At 48.4% G+C, this 17,500-nt stretch overlaps 1 protein-coding gene across 1 annotated transcript in view; it reads right to left on the bottom strand.

Moving 5' to 3' along the window:
* Positions 1 to 3,862: 3,862 nt before the first annotated feature.
* The window catches only part of LOC143297787 (uncharacterized), a 29,516-nt gene continuing 15,878 nt past the window's right edge, over positions 3,863 to 17,500 (bottom strand). The window contains exons 2-4 of the mRNA XM_076610277.1: positions 17,227 to 17,500; positions 9,983 to 14,078; positions 3,863 to 7,309 (exon numbers count right to left, since the gene is read on the bottom strand). The exon at positions 17,227 to 17,500 is cut by the window's right edge and continues 1,155 nt beyond it. Coding sequence (XP_076466392.1) covers positions 6,808 to 7,309; positions 9,983 to 14,078; positions 17,227 to 17,500 — 4,872 coding nt within the window. The 3' untranslated portion in view covers positions 3,863 to 6,807. The remainder of the gene's footprint in view (positions 7,310 to 9,982; positions 14,079 to 17,226) is intronic.

The following is a 17,500-nucleotide window of genomic DNA, read 5'->3' as shown; positions in this document are numbered from 1 at the left end:
CTGGACTCAGACTATAAACAAGTGAATATTCTCCTACTACTAACCCGTAGATTAGAGGAAAACAAAGGAATAACAATGCACAAGATCATGACAGGTAATGCACCGCCAACATTGATAAACAAATTTTCTGTAACTTCATAAAGGAACCCCCCCTGCACCCCAGAGTCTATATCCCAATACCAAGAATTGACTTGTTCAAATCCAGTGTGGCTTACTCAGGCGCCACCCTATGGAACTCACCCCCAGAAACAATTAAACAACACCATTGCCCAGCCACCTTCAAAAAACATTACTTCTCCCACCTTATGCCATAATGTGTTCTGCAAACTGCTCATTTTATTGATACTGTTTGTGACTTGTGTACTATTGACTGAAAACCTCCCTCACTCCCTGTCCCCCATTCAGGTCTGTGGTGTGGTGTGTGTTGTGGTTGTTTGTTTCTTTCATTTTGTTCTTTTTTTTCTATGTATTTTACTAACACTATGCTTGTGCCTGTGTGTGTGTGTGTGTGTGTGTGTGTGTGTGTGTGTGTGTGTGTGTGTGTGAATATATATATATATATATACTTTTTTTTTATATATATATATACTTATTTGTTGTTGTGTTTTACCATCTCCTTTGTGTTTCTGTTAATACCATACTTTGCTTTGATTTCCATTTAGTATTGTGTAGTGTACACAATATTCAGGGCGGGGACTGGATATAAAATAGAACACCAGTGCCTATCTATTATCCTCGAAATTAAGAATTTTGTCTTGTCTTTGTCCTTGTCTTGTCTCTCGCTCACACACACACACACACACACACACACACACACACACACACACACACACACACACACACACATATGAATATCCATCATTCGTTTCTTGTAGTCGGTGTCATTCAGTCAGGTTTCAGACATGCACACACACACACACACACACACGCACGCGCACGCACGCACGCGCGCACGCACACACACACGCACACACACACACACACACACACACACACACACACACACACACACACAAACACACTTACTAACCAACTCGCTAACTCACACACACAGACATGTAACTTTTTACGCGTACGACCGTTTGTTTATTACCCTGCCATGTAGGCAGCCATACACTGTTACTCCGTATTCGGGAGGGGGCGGGTGTGTGTGTCTATTGGGTATGTTCTTCTTTTCATAAACCACCGAACGCTGACAGCACACGTGCACACAAATGAATCTCACTCATAGGTGAGAGCGCGCGCGCGTGCGCACACACACACACGGCCTACACACACACACATGCACATACATACACTGCACGCACACGCCCCCCCCCCCCCCACACACACACACGCATACACACACTGCACGCACGCACACACACACACACACACACACACACACACACACACACACACACACACACACACACACAGACACTGAACAACTAAACAAGCAAAGATGTTTATTCAGTTCACTCTCTGGGTATGGAGATAAACGGGTGGCGCGAAGAAATACAGAAAAAAACCCCACAATTATAGCAATATCAAACATTCTAAAATAATAAGCGTAGAGAAATACATCAGAGTATCTTAAACCCTTTCAATCGGACAGAGCGATGTTTGAATGAATCCAATTTGATCATGTAGACGACAGTCTAGGGGAAGTAACCCGATTGTCACATAATTCTGGCTGCAGTTGTCTCCCGTGATCATGTGTTGCTGCGATCTTTCACACTGAATTTTGCTCCTCCTCCTCCTCCTCCTCCTCTCATCATCATCACCTGTTTCTTCATCCTCCTATTTTTTTTTTTCTCAAGGCCTGACTAAGCGCGTTGGGTTACGCTGCTGGTCAGGCATCAATCTACTTGGCAGATGTGGTGTAGCGTATATGGATTTGTCCGAACGCAGTGACGCCTCCTTGAGCTACTGATACTGATACTGATCTTCATCCTCATTCTCACCCTCATCCACATCATGTTGACGAATCTTGAAAATCCCATGGGGGACTTTTCAAACACTAAACAAAGAAGTAAAACAATCAGATTACTACTACAACTACTACTACTAATAATAATAACAATAATAATAATGATAATAATAAAAGATGACATACCCTTCACGACAGAACAAAATCTTTCATTTGAATGAATACTGTAATGCCACCTTGTAATGTATTACTTTTTTTGGTGACAAGTAATGTATCTGTGTGTAACTGATTCAGGCTGCTCACCTCGGGGAGAGCGCGTCGCTACAGTAAAGCGCTACCCATTAAAACACTGCCTGCATGTTCCTTTGTTTTCCTTATCAAACTGGGTTTTTCTACATAATTCTTTTTTTTTTCAGGGACAACCGTCATGTTGTCGTGGGTTCTTGTACGTGTGCTAATTGCATGCTGCACACGGGACTTCGGTTTACCGTCTCATCGGAATGACCAGCCCCCACACACCCCAGTTAAGGAGCGGAAGAAAAATCTGGTGAGTGAGGGATTCGATCCCATACCCTCAGGATTCTCTCCGGCACTGTCAAGGCAGACGCGTTATCACTGGGCCACAGTTGCACTTCCAGGTTGCCTCAGTCTGCTGAATGCTCAGCAGTGCTCGCCGTGTTTCTTACTGACTCCGGGTCAGTTCATTTTCTGGCGCGCGTTGTGAGTGATATGAAAAAAGGTGTGTGTGTGTGTGTGTGTGTGTGTGTGTGTGTGTGTGTGTGTGTGTGCGTGTAGGGGGGTGGGCGTGTGTGTGTGTGTGTGTGTGTGTGTGTGTGTGTGTGTGTGTGTGCGTGTGTGTGTGTGTGTGTGAGAGAGAGAGAGAGAGGGGGGGGGGTTGTTGAATTGTTGAATGCTCGATGTGAAGGAATGTGTGTGTGTGTGTGTGTGTGTGTAGGGGGGTGAGCGTGTGTGTGTGTGTGTGTGTGTAGGTGTGTAGGTGGGTGTGGGGGTCGGGGGAGGGGGTGGGGGGTATATTTAGTTGGGTTACGCTGCTGGTCAGATATCTGCTCAGCACAAGTGGTGTAGTGTATATGGATTTGTCCGAACGCAGTGACGCCTCTTTGAGCAACTGAACTGACTGAAGACTAACCCGGGCATTACTACGGGGGTAAACCAGCTAGTCAAAACTGACTCCACAGGCTAGCTTGAAATGACTCGACCACTCGTGTAAAATTGGGCCAGTTAGAATCAGCAATTCAGGCTGTCAGAGTAGAACTACCAGACGTTTGCTTCCGTTCAGTTATAATGCGGAAGAAGCGGGTCAGTAGAGGCTAGCCCAGATCAGCCTCCAGGCAGTGTCATGCCACTGGACTCGTCATCCATCACACCACATGCCCAGCAAGAGAGAGTTCTTTGGTTCCAGCCACAACTCTTCCCTTCCCATGTCACCTTCTCTCGAGGTCTGGGTGCTAGTATTTTGGACGATAGTGCGTCAAAGAAGCGCGGTGTATTTTACATTCCGCGCCAGTCTTTCGGATGACATAAGGTTCCCAGTGCAGCATGCGCCAAACGCACGTAACAGAACCAACGGCATCAAGATAGTCGTCCTGGCAATTTTTTTTCTTGTTCTTTTTTTTTTTCAAAAGAGCTATTTTGACAGTATAACAAACAGACTTGCAAATAAAAAGAAAAGAACTAAAACTAGGTAGTCCTACATCGTAGCAACGCGTTTTCCCATGGACAGCAGTCTGATTTTCACACAAAAAGTCCGTTGTGACATTTACATTATCAGTCGGCATACTAAACAAAGAGGGGAAACACATTCATATAGTAGTGAACATATAGGTTGAGAGAAGAAACGTACTCACTTTTACATAACGACACACAGATACTCTTAAGGCATTTTCTCTACGCCCTCACTTAAGTTTACAAATTCACCCAAAGACTTCAAAGACTTTTTTTGTTTAATAATCAAAAACAATAACTATTTATTGTGGCAACACTGCACGTCTGACCCAGCATAAATGCCAAAATGCCAGACGACATCAATGGTTACAAGGAAATGATACATTCTACGATAATTGATAATCAAGAATTTGTTGTGTGGCGATTGCTAATGAAGAAACTTCCTATTAAAAAAAAAATCGACTATCAAGGAAGGTTGAAGGCCCCATAGCCTTTAAGGGTTATCGGGGCAGTGAATTCTTATCCACTGCGCCCAGTGTTCAGCACAGGAAGCTGGACACCAGTCCTTCTTCCGCAGTTTTACCCTCACCCTACCAAAGTCAGATACCTGCCTAGTCACACCTGGGTGGAGTGAGGAAATTCAAAGTAAAATGCCTTTAACTCACTCAGTACGGCCAGTCCTCTCTTCTCCTCTACACAGACCCCTCGGATGTCCAGTGGGTGTCTCAATGATCCAACCTTTAGCTTCCGTCGTCAGAATTGTGGTATTATTTGTCAACATTCACCTCTTCAGTGTAAGAGCCTTCCGCTTGCAATATTTTGATGGTGGTAATTGGGGAGAAACGCTGTTAACGTCGTCTCTTTCGCCGTTCGTATGGAAAGAGTTAACAAGAACACGACTCTTCAAACGTCCTTTGCACAACGAATAAAATGTTTGTTTTGACGTCACATGACACAATAACAAAGTCATTCTGACGTCCTATGGCACAGTGAACAACAGATTTATCCCAACGCTCTGTGACACTGTGAATAATAACTGACGTCCTGTTGCGCCGTCAACAATATAGATACACAATGAACAATGGTTATTCTTGACGTTCTATGGCACAATGAATAAAAACATGTCTTGTGACGTAAGGGAAAATAGTCACTTGGCTTTCTTTGGCACAGAAAAAAGAGTTATTTTGACGTCCTATGGCACAAATGAATAATAGTGAGTATGAAGTCATATAACACAGTGAATAACAGAGTAAGATTAACGGACTATCACAAAATGAACTAATAGAGATAGCTTAATGTCGTAGGTCGTATCACATAATGGACAAAATAGTTTAACATCTTATCACACAATGGACGAGTTATTTTAGCATGACATAACCCTACAGACAAGCGAATTTTTTGAAGCCCCATGTCACACTGAGAAATAGAGTTAATTCAATGTCATTTGACTCAACGAACAACAGAGATACTATAACACCATATGGAACAGTGGTTAGTGAGTCATTTCAATGGCATGTGACGCAATGGATAATACACTACTTTTCATGGCTTACAGGCCGACGGTCGCAACAGCCGAGAGGTTAAAGTGTTGACTTTTCAACCTGAGGTTCCTGTGTTCGAATCTCGGTCACGGCTCTGGTTTCCCACCTCAACATATGTGCAGACCTGCGAGCGAATGCAGTAAATTAAATGCGCACGTTAAAGATCCCGTAATCCATGTCAGCATTCGGTGGATTATGGAAACAAGAAAATACTCGGCATGCACACACACACCCTCCACCCCCCCGAAAAAGAAGTATGGCTGCCTACATGGCGGGGTAGTATATACGGTCATGTACTCAAAAACTCACTCGCACATACGAGTGAACGTGGAAGCAGTAGCCTACGAATACATAAGAAGAAAAATGGCTTACATGCTAAAGGAGCCAGTGCGAATCTCATGATAACCGTTAATGGAAGTATTCTAATTTTATGCGGCACGATGGATGACATAACTATTAAAATGCCAAATGATTGAGCAGCTATTGTATTTTCAAGTGACAACCTGAACAACACAGCTTCTGAAGTGTTGCAAGATACAGGGGGATGACAGAGGATTTTTAATATGAGAACCACGTGACGCTATGAATACCACAGCTACTGTAACGTCCCATGTGGATGACAAGGATACTGTAATTGTAGCATGAGTTTGTAGGACACCATGGGTGATACAGCAGCTCATGTGACAGACATCCTGTGAGCCTCTGCTTGCTGTGTTTGTCCTCTCTGATGTGCCTATGCCATGAGCTGCATACATGTGCCTTCTGCTGGATATGTGTACAATCTATTTAATGTGCCTATGCCATGAGCTGCATACCTGTGCCTTCTGCTGGATATGTGTACAATCTATTTAATGTGCCTATGCCATGAGCTGCATACATGTGCCTTCTGCTGGATATGTGTACAATCTATTTAATGTGCCTGTGCCATGAGCTGCATACATGTGCCTTCTGCTGGATATGTGTACAATCTATTTAATGTGCCTATGCCATGAGTTGCATACATGTGCCTTCTGCTGGATATGTGTACAATCTGTTTAATGTGCCTATGCCATGAGCTGCATGCATGTGCCTTCTGCTGGATATGTGTACAATCTATTTAATGTGCCTGTACCTTTACTTGTCTCTCCATTTGCTGTGTAACTATACTCTTGACCCTGGCCTCCGTGTCTGCACTCTGCACTACTTCCCATTGTCCGCCCTATCTCCTTCCTGTTGGTTCCACCTTTCATGTCAACCATTGTGTCGCCAGCCACTGTGGCCACTTGAGACATGCCCTCGAGCGATCACACGTCCACGCCTCCACTACAGAAACGCACAAAAATAGAAACCTGACCCGTACTGCCATTGACACAAGTGGGAAACCACCGTCGATGAAAGACAAGCTGTGAAGGAATGAGTCAAACGAAAAAAAAAAAAAAAGGAAAAAAAAAAAAAAAAAAGAAAAAGAAAAAAAAAGTGGATTCACATAGACGTTCCAGAAGAAGCACACAGACCGCTGCTAATCCGGCTTCATGAATGAACTTTGTGATGCAAGGTCAGCAACAGAGAATGCTGCTTCATAATCTGACTGTTCAGTCATTGCAGAAGCTGTTCAATGTCCACCAGTCGGTGTAACCCACTGTGTTGCAAGGCCGGCACTGCTGGTCCCAGTCTCCTGAACGTTTTGTTCTACCTCTGACGTCGCTGTCGCCGTCTTTCCCTCAGAATGTCCAGCAGCTGCTGTTGGCGCTGAGTCTGTTCCCGCAGCCAGGCCACCACCTCCCCTTCTCCCTCATTCCTCCCTACCTCACCTGCATCAATGTCTCTCTCCTTTCTCACACCTTGACGCCTTCTACCTTTGAGCTTGGTGTTTTTGAGTGGAGACGGCTGAGGAGTTCGCTGCTGGGTGATCCTCGTGAGTTTCGGATCACCACAGCCATTACTGTGAGGCTTCCTACAGCCGTTTGGTGAACGGGGACAGGCTTGAGGTGGACGATGCAGAGAACTGGGCATGGCGAAAGAGGATGTGTTGAAGGTTGGGTAGGTCTGTGGACCAAGTGCTGCTGGTATGGGTAGTGCTGGAGGGGCTGCCCAGGACAGGGAGGGTGTGGGCAGCACGTGGGGGCCTGTGGATGTCCACAGGACTGGGGGCACCGACACCGCGGGACTGACCCCTTCTGACCACGGGAACCTGGCACAGAGAGACAGGGACTTGAGTGACTGTGATGGCAGGGACCCTGGAGATGATGATGGTGATGGTGATGGCAGGGAAACTGGTGATGATGGTGGTGATGGTGATGACAGGGAAACTGGTGATGGTGATGGTGATGGTGATGACAGGGAAACTGGTGATGATGATGGTGATGGTGATGGCAGGGACCCTGGAGATGATGGTGGTGATGGTGATGGCAGAGAAACTGGTGATGATGATGACAGGGAAACTGGTGATGATGGTGGTGATGGTGATGGCATGGAAATTGTGATGATGATGGTGATGGCAGGGAAACTGGTGATGATGGTGGTGATGGTGATGGCAGGGAAACCGGTGATGATGATGGTGATGGCAGGGAAACTGGTGATGATGATGGTGATGGTGATGGCAGGGACCCTGGAGATGATGATGGTGATGGTGATGGCAGGGAAATTGGTGATGATGGTGGTGATGGTGATGGCATGGAAATTGTGATGATGATGGTGATGGCAGGGAAACTGGTGATGATGGTGGTGATGGTGATGGCATGGAAATTGTGATGATGATGGTGATGGCAGGGAAACTGGTGATGATGGTGGTGATGGTGATGGCAGGGAAACCGGTGATGATGATGGTGATGGCAGGGAAACTGGTGATGATGATGGTGATGGTGATGGCAGGGACCCTGGAGATGATGATGGTGATGGTGATGGCAGGGAAATTGGTGATGATGGTGGTGATGGTGATGGCATGGAAATTGTGATGATGATGGTGATGGCAGGGAAATTGGTGATGATGGTGGTGATGGTGATGGCATGGAAATTGTGATGATGATGGTGATGGCAGGGAAACTGGTGATGATGGTGGTGATGGTGATGGCATGGAAATTGTGATGATGATGGTGATGGCAGGGAAACTGGTGATGATGGTGGTGGTGATGGCAGGGAAACCGGTGATGATGATGGTGATGGCAGGGAAACTGGTGATGATGGTGGTGATGGTGATGGCAGGGAAACTGGTGATGATGGTGGTGATGGTGATGGCAGGGAAATTGTGATGATGGTGGTGATGGCAGGGAAATTGTGATGATGGTGGTGATGGTGATGGCATGGAAATTGTGATGATGATGGTGATGACAGGGAAACTGGTGATGATGGTGGTGATGGTGATGGCAGGGAAACTGGTGATGATGATGGTGATGATCGCAGGGAAACTGGTGATGACGATGGTGGTGATGGCAGGGAAACTGGTGATGATGGTGGTGATGGTGATGGCAGGGAAACTGGTTGATGATGGTGGTGATGGTGATGGCAGGGAAACTGGTTGATGATGGTGGTGATGGTGATGGCAGGGAAGTTGTGATGATGGTAGTGATGGTGATGGCAGGGAAATTGTGATGATGGTGGCGATAGTGATGGCAGAGAAACTGGAGATCACAGAGAAACTGGTGATCAAGATGACAAGGATACTTGTGATTATGATGACAAGGAAACCAGTGATGGTTATAACTGTAAGCTTGTGATGGCAGGAAACTGGTGATGATGATGATGATGATGATGATGCTGATAAGGAAACTGGTGATGACGATGACAAGGAAACTAGTGATGATGGCGACAAGGAAACTGAGGATGATAACGATGATGACGACTAGGAAACTGGTGATGATGATGCCAATGACATAAGTGATGATGGTGACAAAGAAACTAGTGATGTTGATGACAAAGAAACTAGTGATGGTGATGACAGGGAAACCAGTCATGGTGTTGACATGGAAGCCAGTGATGGTGATGACATAAAATAAAACAAAAACAAGCGATGGTGATGGTATGAAAAACAATTGATGGTGATGATAGGGAAATTAGTGAAATGCAAGTGGTGACGATGACATGCAAACTAGTAATGGTGATGACATGGAAACCAGTGATGGAGATGGCATGGAAACCAGTGATGGAGATGGCATGGAAACCAGTGATGGAGATGACATGGAAACCAGTGATGGTGATGATAGGGAAATTAGTGACGATGGTGGCATGAAATGCAAGTGGTGTTGATGACATGGAAACCAGTGATGATGACGACAGGAAAACCGGTGATGGTGATGACTTGGAAACTGTGTTGGTGATGATATGGAAAGCTGGTGATGGTGGTGACAAGGAAACTAGTTATTGCGGTGTGAAAGGGTTTCCAGCAGGGGACAGAAAAACAGGGTTCTTAATACCTGTCTGTCCCCCTTAGGAGGAAGGTGGCAGAATGGTTAAGACGCTCAGCTGCCAATACAGAGAGTCCGTGAGGGTGTGGGTTCGAATCCCGCTCTCGCCCTTTCTCCTAAGTTTGACTGGAAAATCAAACTGAGCGTCTAGTCTTTCGGATGAGACGATAAACCGAGGTCCCGTGTGCAGCACGCACTTGGCGCACTGAAAAAGAACCCATGGCAACGAGAGTGTTGTCCTCTGGCGAAATTACGTAAAATGAAATCCACTTTCATAGGTACACAAATATGTAAGCATGCACTCAAGGCCTGACTAAGCGCGTTGGGTTATGCTGCTGGTCAGGCATCTGCTCAACAGATGTGGTGTAGCGTGTATGGATTTGTCCGAACGCAGTGACGCCTCCTTGAGAAACTGAAACTGAAACTGAAACTGTCCCTCTGTCTTCTCAGGTGAACACACTGACCTTGCAGCAGTCCTCCTCGACTTCATGGGGTCTGCAGCATCCATCTCGCCATTGACTGTCGGTAATGCACTGGCTGGCGCACCTGGTGCTGAAAACAGACTTCGTGGCGCACCTGTTGCTAAAAACAGACTTGCTGGCACACCTGTTGCTGGCACACCTGTTGCTGGCACACCTATTGCTGGCTCCTGTGGCTTGGGGTGGACAGGGGGTGGGGGAGGGTGTAGAGGGGGCAGCAGGAGAGGGGCATGGCAAGAGGGCACGAAGGAAGGCGGGACGCAGAATCCAGGAGCCCAACACACAGGAAGATTGTTAGCTGCCTGCTGCCGTTCCCATGGCAACCTGCTGGCATAAGGAGGCTCCGTGCTATGAAGGGCTACCCTGTCTCTGACCTGTCGCAGTCTGAGACTGTCTGTGTCGGCAGGTGGGCAGACCTGTGAGCTCTGAACATAGCCACTGGGCAGTGATGAGAACATGTCTGTCTCGTGTGATGGTTTCTTCATGTCAGTAAGAAGTAAACTATGATCAGATTGTTTGCTTGTCATCGGCTGCAACTCGGCGGTTCCATTTTCTTGGGATGAACTTGTCCTTACAGGATGTATCTCTACAGGCTGGTGATTAACTGTTGGCGGCTTCGTAGAGCTCTGGCATTCTATACCGAGTTCTTTCGGTGAACTGAAAGGTTGGTTCAAAGTACTCTGGTTTCTTGGTGAACGAACTTGGTTCGGTGATGGCTCTTTGGTGTCAACAGATCTGACTCCAGAGTTCTCAAGCCCAGAGCCTAATGCTTTGCTGCAGGTGTTAATGGTCAAGTCTAAGGGTCGTGTGTCATCAGCTGCGTTAGAATCCTGCGTGTTCAGGCAGCAGTGAGGTGTATGATGAGCAGAGGCAGAAGCTTGACTGGCTGATGCGTCATAGTTAGAAGCGGAAGCTGCAACGAGGGGAGGCATGGGCCGAAGGCTGGGGCTGCTGACAGGACTCTGCCGGGACAGCCGTGGTGTCATCACGTCGTCAGCTGTCTCAGTGACCCCTGACATCTGGCAGCTTCTTTCACAGGAATGAAGCGGAGGTGTTGATCTGGATTTTTTCAATGGATCATTGTGATTGGTCAGTGCTAACAGCCTTTCCATTTCCTGAATAGGAACTCTTACAAGGGGAGAAGATACCTTCTCTGTCATTCTGCCACCTGACATATACCCAGTCGTCTTCTGTTGTGTGCAAGCTGTCCAGCCCTGTGATGATTTTGCCATCTGTGACAGAACCCCACCAGTGCCATTGACAGTAACACCAACACGAGCAGGCAAGGCAGAAGGTGACGTCTTTTGTTCAGACCTTGGCAGAAAACACTTAGCGCTCGCTGGCATTTTGGGTGCCATCTTCATCATTTCCTGCAAGAAACCCATGCCCTGTACAGTATGGGGGAGTGATGTTGAGCATGGTCCCCTGTCTGTTGAAGACGTGGGAGACATTTGGTGCTGGTTTGGAGAAGCTGTTGCATGGGGAACTAAAGAGCACTGACCTGTGGATGGTGCATTGCAGACAGAGTGGGACAATGACATAGTAATATTGCTCACAGTGGTTGTTGCTGAAGTGGGAAGAGACGTTTGTGGAGCAGCACTGAATGCGCGCCCTGTGTTCTGGATGGGAGGAGCTTGCACAGAGTGTCGTTCCTGTGGCTGTGGTTCCGTGGTCTGTCCTCCACCACTTCCAGTCACTGTTTCTGCATGCTGGGTCTGTCCATGCTGTTCCAGATCTGAAGCTGGAGCCGTGCTGGTGGATGGATGTAACGTAGTACATGCAGTGGATGAAGACTTGGGTGCGGTATGTCTAGAGACTGGTGGTTTACGACCATTCTGTTTTCTGTTCATTGCCTTGCTCAGTGCCGTGTACATGGCCAAGGCTTGCTGTGGACTCATCATCTTACTCAATGCTGAGTATGTGGCCAACACTTGCTGTGCAATCAGCGAGCTGCCCTCTCTTGACCTGTCACCACAGTAAGCATGGTCAGGGTCAGACAGACCTGGAGAGTGCTGGCCCCTGACAAGTTGTTGGACAAGATGACTCTGTCTGCCAATGGCCAGTTCACGCTGGCGGAGTTCCCGTTCTTTGTGCTGCAGTGTCTGCTCCCTGGCTCTCAGCTCTGTCTCTCTGACGTCACCAGTGCCGTCATGCTTGACGCTGATGTGATCACTCTGCCAGGTGTCAGTGTGGCTGTGACTCGTACCACTGGTTCTGGTGTATGAGGTGTCACTGGAGTCAGTGTGCTTGTTGTCACCGGAGTCAGTGTGTGTGGTGTCACTGGAGTCAGTGTGCTTGTTGTCACCGGAGTCAGTGTGTGTGGTGTCACTGGAGTCAGTGTGCGTGTTGTCACTGGCACCGCTGTGCTGACGCGTGATGGACGAGGAGAGTGAGAGAACAACGCTGTGTGATGGCTGTGGACTTGACACAGCCCCTATAGTCTTTTTCTCATGACTTGAAACACACTTCTCCACTGCGACCTCTTCCTCCTCCTCCTCTTGACGTGAAGCAGGTTTCGCTGTTGCTGGTATGGCACCACTTGTTACACAATCATTCTCCTCTGATGTACTTTTGTCATGACTTGGAACACAGTTCTCTTCTGCCAGTGTCTCTTCCCCGCGCCTTAAAACAGATTTCGCTTCTCTTTCTGCCTCTTTCTTATGACTTGAAACACTTTTTTCTTCTCTGTTCTCCCCGTAATGACCTGACACATGGTCGGCTTCCTCTTCTACTGAAGCACGACTACTTTGACCTGACTGGTTCTTTGAGGGGAGAACACAACGAGTATGTGTCTCAACCTTTTCTGTCATCACATCTGAGAACATTTCTATGCTGTGAGCAAGTGACAAATGTTCACCAGCATGAAGAGAAGGATGCATAGCCAAAGTATTTGAACATGGTCTGAACGATTTCAAACAGTTGTTTTCTTTCTGCAGAAAAACTGAAGCATCACACAGCTTTGAATGGGTGATCAGCGGTGTTTCCTCAGCCATGTTCTCTGTATGACTGCCATTCAACTCCATGCAGTTTCCCGCACGCACTGTACAGTCCATGCTTCTCTGATTTAATGCCTGAAGGATTTGGTTCTCTTTACTACTGATGACACTGTCACCTTGAAATGAACGAATGTTGCCCGGTTTGCTTTTCATTGCATTGACGTGTCTTGGCGACACTGGTTGGAAGACTGATGTACTGATACCTGTCTTGTTCACAGACGTTGTTTTATGCGGCAACAAGGTGCCGGATGGTTGGTCTTTAAGACATTGTTGTTGTGATTTCTCTTCCTCCACACGTGCTTCAGAAAGAGGTGTGGCACAGTTCCAGTTACAAGTGGCAAGCCTATCAGAATCAGAACACTCTGTGGACAGACGTATTGATGAGGAGACAACCATATCCCGAGCAGGTCTGCACTGAAGCGTTGGCGAGTCCTCATTGATCACTGACTTTGGTGACAATAGTCTGCACCGTTGTGTTTTCTCCGTCAGACAAACCTTGACTCTGTTTAGGATTCTACGGACAACTTTCTGCCTTCTGCCCAGCACAGCTGGAAGTTTCCTGCCGGGTTTACTTCGTGACCCCCTGACCAGAAACCCTCTTTGAAGACCGCATGGTTTAGGACCCACTGCGCACAGTTCACACAGATCTTTTTTGTGCTCTTTCATCTCACAGTGTTTCTTCTGTTGGAACGTGGTACAAGATCTTTGACATGTCGTGGTCACGGCGCCTTCCTCTGGACAGCCCATCCCATTTTTCTTCTGCACAAATCTGTCCCAGTGTTCCTGTTGATGGTCAGACTTGGTGACGTGGACGTCAGTGCCGTGTTTCTCCAGCGGCCTGCTCTGCACCAGGGCACCGTCACAATCAGCACGTGCGTGGCAAGTTGACTGCTCACATTTCCGTCCTCGTGCTCGGCGTTCTGGAAGCACGTGCTCACCAACAGATGAGGAAGAGTTCAGAGAGTCAGACTTCCCAGAACAACTAACGTGACAAAGGCGACAACTGGCGACGTGACATCGGACAGCGGTGTGTGAAGAGAAGGGCTGATGGCACACAGGGCATCTGTAGCAAGACCGCTTCGTCTCTGCAACCAAAGAAATGAAAAACACTGATGATGTCGGCACATGGAATGACAAAGATAAATAATTCCACGAACTGCATGAAAGAGGCACACACAACTGTCCGTCCTTTCTTACGATGAAAACAGGACACCGGGCAACAACCAGTGGAAGAACCAGAGGAAGGAGATGAAATGCATCGGCAGGATGGAGGAATAAGCCCAAGACAACAACAGAACAAGCTGCAGTTCTGAAGATGAAGTCAGAAGATAAAAGGCGACGAACCCGAAGGACAAGAGACAATGACAGAAAACACGAGGAGAAAACCCACAGAACAAAATTTACACACACACACACACACACACACACACACACACACACACACACACACACACACACACACACACACACACACACACACACACACACACACACACACACACACACACACACACACACACACACAATATCAAACAGTCAGCATAGAATCATGAACAGGCAAGAATGTACATAATCAAGTACAGGAAACACAACAGACACAAAAAAAGGATGGACTCAGTTTAGTCCAGTCATCTCTGATGACAAAAATGTCAGATTTCCCTTAAAACACACACACACACACACACACACACACACACACACACACACACACCACACACACACACACACACACACACACACACACACACACACACACCACACACACACACGCACACACACACACACACACACACCACACACACACACACACACACACACACACACACAACACACACACACACACACACACACACACACACACACACACCACACACACACACACACACACACACACACACACACAGAGTCTTCTCTGTGTGACAGTACGGCCATGTACCGGATCTTCAGCTGTCCGGAACTGACAAAGCAACTCTGCAACTGAAAACGTGTCAATCAGTGCACCAGTGAGTGATCGTTCTTGTGAATGCTTTGGTGCTTCTGTTGATATTTTGTTGGTACATTTCCTTAATTAATCTCCCTTCTGTACTTATACCTCATAGCTCAGGCTTTGTGGTGTCACGCATATGGATTGTCGACAGGCCATGAAACCCGAAAGGAACATAGACTGAGATTGTCGGCTTCTGGTCTGAGCAACATGTCCCTGCTGAAGGCTACAGTCATAGAGATAATGGGTTTGATGCATTTCTCTCTCTCGCCCTCCCTCCCTCCCTCTCTCTCCGTCGCTCTTGCTCCCTCCTCATCCTTCTCTCTCTCGCCCTCCCTCCCTCCCTCTCTCTCCGTCGCTCTTGCTCCCTCCTCATCCTTCTCTCTCTCGCCCTCCCTCCCTCCCTCTCTCTCCGTCGCTCTTGCTCCCTCCTCATCCTTCTCTCTCTCGCCCTCCCTCCCTCCCTCTCTCTCCGTCGCTCTTGCTCCCTCCTCATCCTTCTCTCTCTCTCTCACCCTCCTTCCCTCCCTCTCTCTCTCCGTCGCTCTTGCTCCCTCCTCATCCTTCTCTCTCTCTCTCACCCTCCTTCCCTCCCTCTCTCTCTCCGTCGCTCTTGCTCCCTCCTCATCCTTCTCTCTCTCGCCCTCCCTCCCTCCCTCTCTCTCCGTCGCTCTTGCTCCCTCCTCATCCTTCTCTCTCTCTCACCCTCCTTCCCCCCCTCTCTCTCTCCGTCGCTCTTGCTCCCTCCTCATCCTTCTCTCTCTCTCTCTCTCTCTCACCCTCCCTCCCTCCCTCTCTCTCCGTCGCTCTTGCTCCCTCCTCATCCTTCTCTCTCTCTCTCACCCTCCCTCTCTCCCTCTCTCTCCGTCGCTCTTGCTCCCTCCTCATCCTTCTCTCTCTCTCTCACCCTCCTTCCCTCCCTCTCTCTCTCCGTCGCTCTTGCTCCCTCCTCATCCTTCTCTCTCTCGCCCTCCCTCCCTCCCTCTCTCTCCGTCGCTCTTGCTCCCTCCTCATCCTTCTCTCTCTCGCCCTCCCTCCCTCCTCCCTCCCCCCCTCTCTCTCCGTCGCTCTTGCTCCCTCCTCATCCTTCTCTCTCTCGCCCTCCCTCCCTCCCTCCCCCTCCTCTCTCTCCGTCGCTCTTGCTCCCTCCTCATCCTTCTCTCTCTCTCCTCACCTCCCTCCCTCCTCTCTCTCCGTCGCTCTTGCTCCCCTCCTCATCCTTCTCTCTCTCGCCCTCCCTCCCTCCCTCTCTGCTCCGTCGCTCTTGCTCCCTCCTCATCCTTCTCTCTCTCGCCCTCCCTCCCTCCCTCTCTCTCCGTCGCTCTTGTTCCCTCCTCATCCTTCTCTCTCTCTCTCACCCTCCTCCCTCTCTCTCGCTCCGTCGCTCTTGCTCCCTCCTCATCCTTCTCTCTCTCGCCCTTCCTCCCTCCCTCTCTCTCCGTCGCTCTTGCTCCCTCTTCATCCTTCTCTCTCTCGCCCTCCCTCCCTCCCTCTCTGTCCGTCGCTCTTGCTCCCTCCTCATCCTTCTCTCTCTCGCCCTCCCTCCCTCTCTCTCCGTCGCTCTTGCTCCCTCCTCATCCTTCTCTCTCTCTCTCACCCTCCCTCCCTCCCTCTCTCTCCGTCGCTCTTGCTCCCTCCTCATCCTTCTCTCTCTCGCCCTCCCTCCCTCCCTCTCTCTCCGTCGCTCTTGCTCCCTCCTCATCCTTCTCTCTCTCTCTCTCTCTCTCTCTCTCCCTCTCTCTTCACCACGCTCCGTCCCTATTGTCCTTGTTGCTATTTATTTATAGTATTATTGCATTGTACATAAGTATCTATGCTTATGTTTGTACATGCTTATGTAATTTTGATGTTGCTGTTGTGAAATTGACTCTCGCTTTTTTTGCTTTTTTTTTTCTTCTCTCAATTATTATTCTTGCCCAGAGGGCCGGATGTAAACAATTACTTTGTGCTTACTCCTTTGCCCTCGTAAAATAAATTTTCGTTCGTTCGTTTGTTCGTTCTCCCTCTCTCTCTCTCACTCTCCCCTCCCTCCCTCTCTGTCCTTTTCTTTCTCTTTCACACACATACTCACACACAGAACACAAACATACATGTGTATGCAAGAACCAAGCATACCTGGTTCTCTCTCTCCCCCGCTCTCTCTCCCTCTCTCTCCTCCCTCTCTCTCTCTCTCCTTTTCTTTCTCTTTCACACACACATACTCACACACAGAACACAAACATACAGGTGTATGCAAGAAGCAAGCATACCTGGTTCACCTGTGGCAGGTCGTGCGGATCGACCAGGGGTGTCAGCATCTTCACCAGCACTGGTTTGTCTCACACGGTTGTTTCGACACGTGGACCGCTTCGGGGGCCCTCTCCCCACACACGTTTCTGGCCCGTGTCCGTCTCTCGCGGCTGTGAGGGCGGTGACATCAGAAGTGGCGGCTGTGAAGGTTGTGACGTCGGAAGAGGTTCCGCTACTACAGGTTACGACGTCAGAAGCCCTGACTGATCTGACGTCAGCAGATAGCGTAGGCTG

Source organism: Babylonia areolata, chromosome 23, assembly GCF_041734735.1.
Source record: "Babylonia areolata isolate BAREFJ2019XMU chromosome 23, ASM4173473v1, whole genome shotgun sequence".
Lineage (NCBI taxonomy): Eukaryota > Metazoa > Mollusca > Gastropoda > Neogastropoda > Buccinidae > Babylonia > Babylonia areolata.
The sequence above is the reverse complement of the archived record's forward strand: the minus strand, read 5'-3'. Positions and strand labels throughout refer to the sequence as shown.